General features: G+C 39.0%; 2 protein-coding genes across 2 annotated transcripts in view; one reads left to right on the top strand and one right to left on the bottom strand.

The window, feature by feature from the left end:
- Nucleotides 1-11,550, bottom strand: part of LOC103922933 (chromosome unknown open reading frame, human CXorf40B) — a 700,660-nt gene that overhangs the window by 454,438 nt on the left and 234,672 nt on the right. The window lies entirely within an intron of this gene.
- The window catches only part of AFF2 (AF4/FMR2 family, member 2), a 256,405-nt gene that overhangs the window by 169,138 nt on the left and 75,717 nt on the right, over nt 1-11,550 (top strand). The window contains exons 9-11 of the mRNA XM_009331422.1: nt 3,832-3,847; nt 4,761-4,777; nt 9,897-9,936. Of these exons, the coding sequence (XP_009329697.1) occupies nt 3,832-3,847; nt 4,761-4,777; nt 9,897-9,936 (73 nt within the window). The remainder of the gene's footprint in view (nt 1-3,831; nt 3,848-4,760; nt 4,778-9,896; nt 9,937-11,550) is intronic.

Genomic DNA, 11,550 nt, shown 5'->3' with positions numbered 1-11,550 from the left:
TTTGAGGGAAATATTTTCATTAAGCCATTAATGAAAACAGAAGCTATTAGGATAATACAGTCATTCTCCAACCTTGTCAGTCTATAACCATGAAAAATCCTTTCATGAAGATATGTCTCTTCTTTCTACCTCAGTCCATTTTAATTGATACTGAAATTATTTTATTCTGCACAACACTAGTTGAAACAACCATATATCATCAACTGTGTAAAATGAATACTCCATCTTCCATTAGGCAAATCTTTGGTAGTAAGAGATTTGATGGCTGACATGTCTAAGGTCATAATTCACATGGAAATGGCATAGGTTCATATCATATAATTGTTTATTATCAACAGAAGCTTTCAGTAACCACTCTGAGATCTGGGCTGAGCTTGCTGCAGTTATGAACGAAAAACATGGTACACCACTAAAACACACAGTGTTATCAAAAGCTTTTAACTTGTTCAAATTCACAGAATCTCATGTAATTGTTTCCGCACATGTTGTTGTGGAGGTCATCCATTGGTGAGGAAGGGGATTAATACAACCCTCAGGACAAACGGTTGCTGTAGAGTGCACAGTACTACAGATCAACACCAATGAGTTTGCCCCTGCAGGTTGCAGCCATGCAACCTGGGCTCTGGGGCAGCAGCTGCCCGGACCAGCACAGGAGCTGGAGGAGCCCCGTCCCTCCCACTGACTTGCCTTTTCCATGGGTTGCCTAGTATGCACTGGCAGCTCAGTGTCTCAAAAACCCTCTGCCACAGTAGAGAAAATAATACAGGAGAAGAAGGTACTGGCAGGCAGGCAGCCCTAACGGGGAATGAAATGCCTTAGTTGAAAAGGTGGATAAATACAGCTGCAAGAAGTCCTCTCCTCACTTCCCTACATGTAAGCAGGTACTTCATAGCCCTTCAGCGCTCTCTTAAACAGGTGCTTGTCTTGGGTTTAGTTTTTCATGCCACCAGCCTGAAGCAGCCAGGCTTTGTCAGCCATACCATAAGACATCATTCACCTGAAGGAGAAGCTTTAAAAAGACCTGATGCCTTTGTCACTAATTAATTAGAGGTGGAAAGGCCAGTTGTTCCTCCGTACAGCTGTAAGGACCAGACACTGGAGATCTGCCAGCCTTTTTGGGATGGAAGGGAGGAGGGAGATGCAGCTTTCAGTCCACAGGACGGGTCATGTACTCTGTGTGTGTGCATGCTTGCGCACACATTCTTTTGTAATGGAGTCTTTATTATAAGCATGGAGGAAAAGTATATTTCCCCAGGGCCTCTTGCTATGTATGCCACTTATGCAAAGGCCCTGTATTGTTCTGGCAGCAAGCAGAGGCAGCAGCAGGTGAGATAATTGATTGACATGAGCATTGTTGTTGTTAAGAGAAAAGCCAGACTTGACCATACTGTCCTATAAAAATAAATCTGAAGTCTGTGATATCTGCAGGCCATCTCAGTGCTCAACACTCACTAATCCGACCACATAGGAATCATTTATCTCCCTTTTCTCCTCGAAAGGAGAGTGTGATTTTTATCATGAATGCCTTGTGAAGCATTTTGGTAAAGAAAGTGTCTGGCTTTCTTACGCTGGCCATCTGCAGTGTCGCTTTTTTGTAAAAGCCCGAGCAACCGTCTGTGAACTTCAAAATCTAAATTCTTGGGAGATTTTTACACCAGTAGAGGATAGTGCTAGTGTTGGCTTTGAGACTGGGGGGGCTTGCAAAAGTCTGAAGGAGGGACTCATAGGTGGCCAGAACAAGCGTAAAGTAGGTGATGAAAAGGGCATGATAAATCTAGTAATTAGCTTCTGTCAGCCAGAATAAGGGGAGAAGAAGTGAAAGTTGATCTCCCCTGGAGGTATTCCAGGAGAACAGTAATGAGAACTAAACACCTTAATTTTTCTTACAATGAATTCATCTGCCACTGCAAGGTTTGCTGGGGTTGGAGATGCTCCTTTCTGTGCCAGCAGGATGAATCTTCCCAGAACAGACCTGTCTGCTCGTAGGGACAGGTCAGGACCACAGCGTGACAGTGCAATTGATTTGGGCAGGGTGCTCTCACAGAGAGCGTGCCTGCTTTACCAAATTACCAATTTCATGGCAATACTATTAAGTATAATTTTTGGAGCTGTGCAATTTAGTAATTGGCCAAGTCATCTGAGCAATGTACTAAACCAGACCAAGGTTGGCAAAGAGTTATTTCATGTGTGTTTACCTCTGTTACTTCTGCTGCCTGTTTGTAATCGATTTAACATTCAGTATAGATGTAATGTTCAGTATAAGTTAAAATCCTTAAAGTCTTTAGTCCTGCATAGGAAATAAATGGGCGGCATGAACAATAGCAACATCAATTCACATATTCCCAGCACTGCCACTGCTGGTACTCTTTGACTCTGCCCTTTCGCTTCTCAAGTCTAGGGAACTATTCATTGATTTAGAGTAGGGAAGAGACTAAGGATAGGTTGGACTTTTGAAAGAATGAGATAAAGGCCTTTGCCACAAAGGAAAATCTAAGGACATAAACTGCGAATGAGCAGGGGTGCAAGGGGCTGTTTCCAAGATGTCTGCCTATCCTCCTTTCCATTTTGACGCAGCAAGTTTTAACTCGTGTGAAAGTTGCAAAAGTAACAATTATACATTGCACACTAAAAGTACACCTCATTATAAGACCTCAAAATATCAGCACTGTTCACGTAAGTTTCAGGGATGGAGATACAAAGAATTACTCTCCTTCTGTTAGAACTGGGAAACTGAGGAATACACAGGTTGTGGAGACTGTCTGCAGCTGCACAGTGAGGTCACAGGATGTTCTCTGAATCTAGACTTTTGCTGCTTATTTCTTGAGGGAAGTTTAGAGAAGACTTTCGTTCTCTTATAAATGTTTCTTGACCTTTTCTCTGTTTCTTTTGCCTCCTTAAGATTTTTAATCACGTGATTAACATGTTGAAATGAGGCTATGGAGTAAACCCAACAAATAATGGATTTTTTTTTATTTATTAGCCATCTGGAGGGTTGAACCAAACACACACTTTAGAAAAATCATCAGTAAATAAGACGACGACAAATACTGAGTTTTATTCCTAGCTAGATGTGTTATATTTTCACAGTAGGATTATCATCCACTAAGCCTAGATCATTTGTAATGAATTTGTAACAAATTATTTGCTAGGAAATGATGTTTCAAACCAGAATTTCAATTTAGAATTTTTTTCTTAAACGTGGACCATTCAGTACAATTTTCCCAAATTTTTCTGTCACCAGGGCTTTATATTTGTTTTCCAAATAAAACAATTCTTATGAAAAATCAGGCCTAGCTCTAGCCAGGAGTTCTGCTCTCAGCCATAGAACTCAAGTCAATTGGTATTGTCAGAGTATTTAAATCTACTAGACTTCATGAGACATTGATTAGCATTTATAAAGCAACTTGACAGTGTTTTGTAGGACTACAAAAGTAGAATCAGTAGAATTTGTAATGTCATATTACAGTTTCTCCTTTGTTGGGTGGAGGGGTCAAAATTAGTACAATTAGCAACTTCCCACCAAAAACATTTTTGGAAGAATCCAGCGTATATCAGAATAATTGGGGAAGGAAGGCACTGTTTCAAGCCTCTTCTGTCAAGGTACATTGGTACTAAAGTCCTAAAATAAGCATACATGTTATGTGAGTTATCTTTGAAATAAGTCTGTTCACTGACAGGTAGCCTTAACAGTTTGTTGTAAAGTTCACCAAAGACACTGAGTAAACTGAAGCCTGTGCGACAAAAGCAACCATGTTCACAGTACCCACACTAGGTAATTTAAAACCAGCTCAGGTATGTCTACACAAGCAACAAGCACTCCTTAGAGTGTAGTACATACTCAATGTGTGTAGCTCTCTTCTTCATTTTTTTAAAAAAATACAGAATAGTCCTTCAAGAATGGGAAGTGGCCACGTTTTTCATAGCACACTTCCTTAGTTTGATTTCCACCATTGGCCTGATGGAAACTTAGGGATTTGGGAAAAAATGCTGACAAAAGCCCAAATATATCCATGTTATTGCTCAATTAAAAGCAGTTCACTTACATCAAGGATGAAGGTGACTCCTAACCCACAGACAGACTGTTTTAGATTTGGTCACTTAAACTCTGTTTTTCATTTTACCCAGCCTCCACTGCACCAATTGAAATTAAATTTCCAATATTTCAAGTATTCTTGAGCATCTCTCTGTGAAGCCATGAAGGTTACTGCATTGCTCAAAACAATGATGAGAAGCTCTCTGTGGTTCATACACAGCGAGAGTTCAATGAACCATTGTGATCTGTAGATACCACATGCTTGGTGACTTGATATTTCAAAAAATGGATCTTAGCTGATCCATCCCACATGTTTGGCTTCTGAAGGAAAAATACTCATTTTTAAAAAATACAACACGATGAGGAGAGTATCTTCTCCATTGTTTTTGGTCCTAGATACAGTAACATAGGGCTTTTTGTCCTTGAGGTGTGACTGACCCGGAACATCACACACAGAATCTCAAGTACAAGGTTGCCAACTTCATGTCAAAGGCAATTAGCAAGAAAGAAATACAATTTCCTCTGTTGACATTAGGGGACAGGTAGAGGAGAGTGTAACCAATGAAGTAAAGAAGGAAAAAAAAAAGGAACACAACATACATATTTATGCATGTATCATCACATACTAATCCTTCAGCCTTCAGGTTTGGGCTTTCTGATTTCCAGCACAATTCTGGATGGTTTGGTTGCTGCACACTACATTCTTCTCCTCCACAGGAAGTCGTAGTCACCACGAACTGTATCATTAGAGAATCAGACCACAATACAGGGCAGTTGAGAAGTAGTGGGTTTTGATTTGTTATTTAGGATCATAGGTAAGGCATTCTGTATAAATAAGAGCATGGTATAACTTCCAAGACAAATTATAATCTATGAAAAAAGAGAGAGAGAGAGAGAGAACTATAAATATAACTCAACTAATGTGGAAAGTGTCTTTGTTTTTATTGGATTGTTGAATTGGGTCTCCAAGGAGTCTTTTCTACACCTACAGGGCAGGAGAATAGCATGTTGGGTTGTAAACTTACTTGTGTTGAGTCTCATAGCTATTCACCCAAGCATACAGAGCTGGTTAGAAAGTGAGAGATTAAAATAAGTCAGATTTGTAGCAGCTCATAGAAAAAGTTCAAGCATGAAGGCCTTCCTTCTTCTGCCAACGTGTTCGATGGCATGAAGTGCCATCTGTCTCACCCTAAGAGACTCTCTGAGGCTCAGCAATTGCCTTCTTAGGTGGCTGATCAATGCTTCTGAATCAAGAGGGTGAGGAGGCATTCTTAAAAAATACTTTTTGTCTAATCTTACTTTCTCAAAATCAAATACTTTTCCCTGAAAATCCTGGATTTTCAGTTATGCAATGGAAAATATATATTTTCTTTGGATAGCAGAGACTTCCCCTGTAACACTTGACCAAAAATCTAATTTGCCTTCTGCAGATGCCAATTATTTTACTTTGATATTTTTGAGCCAGCCTCTTGTCAGTTCATTCTCCTTAGGTCTTTGTGATGTAGGAAAGTTGTGCTGACTGGAGTACTTTTTCTGGTTCTTTCTATCCAAAAGGCAGTCCGGTAATTGATAGTGACAAAGAAAAGCATCATTTTTCACATTTTGCGGTCCTTGTGGACAATCTAGAAGCAGTTTGTGCTTATTCCCATGTTTAACCTTTTGTGTAATAGTTAAATACCTGCTAACTAAGTTTATGGGTATATCCACACTGCAGATAAAGTAAAGCACAGTGCAGGTGGTTCTTGAACTAATGCTAAAACAACTAGCACCAAAATCAGGTGTAATGCAACATAAGAGGTAAGATTCATTCACAGTTATAAAAGTCATGGGAAAACATCCCTGGGCAAATACTCTCTGATGGATGCTCCTCTGTATCTTACTGCTTTTCATGTATTCTTCATCTTCTTCCTTCCTATTCAACGCTAGAGTCAGCTGTTGAAATAAGGTCTTAGAGAGCAGAGACACAATTATGGAAAGGCCATAATTGTAAAAAAAAATCAGAAGGAAATTACAAATTAAAGTGGCATGATTGTCTAGTTCACTCTGGCTTCCATTTTCTAATCATCCTAAATTATTTTAATGCATGTTTTCAAGCTCAAAATTAGCAAAGGTCCCATGATGTAATTCTCCTAACACCCATTGAATATTACATTATACCAGTCCAATTTCATTCCAATCTTTTGCAACATCATCTCCCACTCAGGGCACATGTATCGTGGTTTAGGGACCTCCTACCTGCTCTGTTTCTAGATGGTACTTTTAATACATGAAGTTTAGGAGTCTTTGTGGAGTTAAAACCAGATTTTTGTTTGTAAAGGCCTAGGAATAGAAGATAAAAAAAATAACTCTTAAAACATGTTTGTCTTTGAAATATCTTAAATTAATAATCAAAAGCTCGCATCAAGTCTAAAACAAATCAAACTCAGTCATGAAGATGAGAAACAGGAATTATTAACTGAGTAGCAAGGCTGATGGAGGCTCAGTGAGATCATTTTGTTCAAAGATTAAAGGCGATGAACACTGAAATAGTTGAGGAGGATGGCTATGAACACATCTGACTAGAGCTGCTAAATTCAGTAATGATCAAAAGTTAATTATCAAAGCAGAGAGAACTACTCAACACAGACAATTTGAGTCAATAGCTAAGCAGCCCAGAAAAAAAGTAATTTGGAAGAAGTATTTTCCTATAATGAAGTTATATAAAAGACGTACATTTCAAAGAAACCTGCCTAAAACAAGATTGCATTCTTCCTGATCAGAGAAAAATAATTAGCTCTAAAAGACAGACCTGCTGCACACCAAATATTTTCAAACAATATGTTTCTGCATCAAAGCTTAATGCGTGGAGTTACTCAATGTCACTTTGATTTTGCCTTCCTTTATCTTCTGCCACTGGGCATGCTCATGGTATCGCAACAAGTACGCTTTGAAAAATGAATGAGCAACACCTACAAGACAAATAAAAGCAGAAGGCCAGATCCTGCATTTCTTTCTCAGATGGAATCCCTGACATTTATTCTGTGCTGTGTTTAATATCACCATGGTCCCACTCAGAGGCAAACTGAATCATTTGTAATAGGAAATGACCAGTTGCTTGATCATCCAATATTAAACTAGGCTGGCATGTAGATTAACCTGAGCATTTGAAATATTTGTTTAAAACTCTGTATGAGTGAGCATGTGTGTGAAGGATACTGTCCCTCCAGCATGTGCCTTTTTTTAAGACTTAGGAAAGTACCTTCTCCCAGTAACAAAGGGGAAAAAATGTGGAAATTCTCCATGTGAAAATCTAAGGAAAGATATGTGCTAGAATGTTCATGGTCCAAGAAAATAACATATATCTATAATTCTTTCTTCCTAAAGCTACCACATTTCTTTCAGGGTAAACAGTTGGCATCAATGTAGCTAAACATCCAGTTTAGGCTCTGCTCTTTAATATTCTATGACTTTGACATTGCCAGTTCTCACTCCCTGAAATATCTTCATCTTCTTTAATCTTTCATGTAAACAGTTTAGCTCACACCATCACGCACATGCTCTCCAGAATATCTTCTGCTTTACTTTGTATTAGAATCGACTGCATTATTATTGTTTACTTGTGATCCTAGACACTCTCCACTCTTCTGTTTTCTTTTCTTTAACTGTATTTTGGTACCAGGTTTTGTGTAGTGATTTTTGAATAATTCAGGGGGAAAAAATCTGATTTAGATGCGAGTTTCACATGCTTGAACTCAGAATTGTTATGGTCCAGCTATTTGGTATATAGAAGGGTCAAGCAAAATATCACTGTACAGTCAAAAAAACTTCTGCCATTGTGGAAGGCTGTTTATGAGCTTTAAAAATAATTTTAGTTCCCTGCAGGATGGGACTGAAACTTGGCATTTAGTGGGAGGCTTGGGAAACTGAAATGCCATTTTTGATGGTGTTTTAATCCATTTTAAATGAAGCATTTGTGTGTTGTTACATGTAGTTTATTACTCAGAAGGATTTCTTAATAACATGCTTCTGAGTCTGCATTTGCACATGGCAGCTGAAAAAGGGAGATTTGGGAGAGGATCATTGGAAGGAGGCACAACTCACATTATCTCACTAATGAGGCAGGGACCCCATTTCATCATAGGCTTGTTTGAGAGGACATAATTAGGTTTGGGTCTGTAACACTTATTGTGCAATCTTAAGTTTAACGTTTCCTGAGGTTTAAGTGTTTTATTTAGCAACCCTACTGTACAATTAATATAATTGTTTCCTATCATGCATTCTTTGATTTATTCTTTAGGTGGACAATATAATCCAGATGAAACAAACACATTTTTCTTCGCACGCTGGGATTGCTGTTGCCCCATCTCAGCTCTCACAAGCTCTAATTCTTTCTACCAAATTTTAAACTCGTTATTAGGGATTTCCATGGGTTTAAACACAGATTTTATCCTTGCTGTGATTGGAGGCAAAAGTGGCAAAACAGCAAGTATTTTGAAAAACTACCCCATTGTAGAGCCCAAAGGAAAACTCATTCTGGCAAAATTTGGAACCCAGTTGTGCAGGTCCCAGAGGTTTCAAAAGTTAGTCAGTTTTCATAAAGGATTTAATTCCTCAAGGGCTTACATGAGCATTTTTCAGGACCACTAATATTAGCAGTTCCTATGTGGGAACCATTTTATTCCCATCCCTAAGCATAGCAGAGGTTAAAGTTCCTCACCAAAACCCTTCTCTTCAATTTTGGTAGGCTTTATAAAAATATTTTTGAAGGTAATTAAGCACTAAAACTTTCCTTACTGTAATAGGTTTATGGATCAGTTGTGTTAATTCTGCCTTTCACCGCTATCCGTGCTTGTAATCTCACTAACCATCTGACCGCTTTCCACATTTAAATCTATTACAGTCTGGTTCTGCAAATGCTAGGACGAATTCTCTGAAATTATACGACAACACTAGTTTATCTGGAGGTGATATTTCAAGCCCTCTTGCTTTAAAACATTATTTACCTATTCTGAAAAAAATCAGAGGGGGATGCAAGGTTGGTTCAGATTACATAATTATGCCACAGAAGCATTAAAAAAAATCTCCACTAAAATCTCGAGCAGCTTAACCAGTGTGATAGACTGGCGCGGCTCTGCCATCGGTGCCCCCAGCTGTGTTGCTTAGCAACATTTTAATTCAAGAAGAATCGAAGGAGATGAAATCCCCGTGGAGAGGGAAACAGAAATAAGAGGGCCGTTGACAGATGATCTGAGTTGTTTCTTCTAATATACTGTGAAGATCACTGGCTCTTTTCATGAATGATAAATGGACTGTACACAGATCAATGGGTTCAGCAATAAACTGGAACCAGGCTCCATGTCTGAGGTGGTGCAGGCCGAGAAGCCCAAAGATTTACTCATTTAGATGATTTGGAGTGTGTTTTCTCAAAGGTTTCACAAAAGGAAATTGATCTGAACATTTGGTCATTCCTTGCCCTTTTCTGTTGCTGGCGAATAAAAACTGTTTTGGAGACGGAGTCTGTTCTTCCCTTTATTTTTTCCTGTTGTTGTTCTTGTTCCAGATATGGACAGATAGCTTGTGACAAAGGGGCCAGACCTCAGAGCGGGAAATGAAGTAATCGTCCTGGATGAGCAGTTCCTAAACACTCGTGGCCATTAAAAATAAACAGACCACACTGATATCACAAACTGGGGCAGAAGTTTTTAAAACCCGTAGTGCTATCTCTCTGAAAGGGTCCAGCTCCTGCCGCCCTCTGCCCCGGTTGTGGTGGGCTGCCTGGGTGTGCGCTTCTGAAGAGCATCCGCGGGTTGATGTTTGCTCGCAGCTTGGTTGTGCTTTGGTGTATTGCTTAATTGTTTGTTTCCCCCACCCCTCTTCTGCTTACAGGCCGCTGAAAAGACAAAATTGAGAAACATTCCTGTAAAGTAAGTTATTTTTATATCCGTTTGAAAATGCAAGTTTAACGTTGTTGTTGTCTACAATCACTAAAAAGACTAGGACAGTAAGAAGGGCAATGAAGGAGATAATAGAATTCAAGTTGTCCCTAATCATAGCTATAAAAAGGTCAGTATCTTTGAGGAAAGCTTTCAATGTGTCCCTAATGATTGTACTCCCCAAGTTTCATCCAGTTTCCATAAATTAATGTGTTGTCTATGAATAGCTGCCAAATAATATCACGATCATACTCAATACATAGTGCTTCTAGCCTTGGGGAGGTTTGTACATGCTAAAAAGATTATGATTTTTAATTGCAATCCTTGAGAAGGTCTGACAGGGGGGAAATAACTAGGAATGTGCCAAATGATTTCTAGACACATGGGAATATTTTGCACCTATGTATCAAGGCTTTGCCATCCTGTTGATTAAGAGCTCCTTCTCACTCTGTGTGTGCGTCTCTCTCACACCATGCACACACGTATGTTTCTGCTCTTTACAGTAGGGCTCTGTGAAGGATGAGCAAGCTACCAGGGAGCAATTTCCAGGGCATTTTATGAGAAGTTCTTAAATCTTAGGGCACGAGCGGCAACACTCAACCATATATCATTGAATTAAGAAAGTTGCTATATACGTGTCCTGGCTCTTTGAGTCAAGACATTTTCAGTTAAAGCTACCAGCAATCAGTGCTTCTGTTTAAATAATGAATACTCCAGTCTTAATGGGCTCTTATGTACCAGTAAAACACATATTTTTAGCTTCAGTAGGTGATCATTGCAGTTTAACTAAGTCCCAGTGACTGTATATTCCTGTTACAGACAGAGGAAATGTTCTTATTTTTATAGTAGTTTGCTGATCATGCTGGCTTTGGACTGGAGTGGTTTTGTATTTGTAAGAACATGCATTGACAGGACTCACAAATCATTGTGTTTTAGCACACATAACAAAAGAATACAGTTCTACTTCTCACTTGGCTTCCATCATGTATAGTCATTTACACCTTATAAAGTGAACACAAAATGTGTATGAACACTCCTTGGAGTGATTAGGCAAGATGCAAGATAGTCATAAATCACTCTCTCTTTATGTTTCATTCAATCTGATAAAAATTAGAAATAGGATCCAGCAGGGACCTGATAGCACATGAAACTTCTAATAAGACAAGGGACCTTTCTTGCCTACAGGGCTAGTTCAAATTCAGTGCAAGCTGAATTAAAGTCATTGTTAGCTGGTGGTTGTTTAATAAAGAGTGTGAAATGAGCTGTGTTTTCACCTCACATTCTAGAGGATCCAGGAGTTTCAAGGTGATGAGAGTCCTGGAGAACAACTCCAAAATAATCATTTATCACTCATGCGCCCTTTTTTTTTAATATTTTGAGTCAAATTTTCAGGAACGGCTTGACTGAATTGAGTTTTCCCACATATAACAGAGATATTGAGCCTTGCAGTCATTAAACAGAGTGTATGTGACACTGATGCCCAATTAATCCACCGGAAAGATTTGGGAGTGGGGGGGAAAGGGTGATTTAGGTTAAATCATTCCTTTATGGGACTTGAGTAAGTGTAACATTTTGGAACGGAAGAAGGCCAGATGGACAGTCTCA

This window comes from Pygoscelis adeliae, unplaced genomic scaffold (assembly GCF_000699105.1).
Source record: "Pygoscelis adeliae isolate BGI_AS28 unplaced genomic scaffold, ASM69910v1 Scaffold100, whole genome shotgun sequence".
Lineage (NCBI taxonomy): Eukaryota > Metazoa > Chordata > Aves > Sphenisciformes > Spheniscidae > Pygoscelis > Pygoscelis adeliae.
Note: the sequence above shows the minus strand (reverse complement) of the source record. Positions and strands in the feature narration are given on the sequence as shown.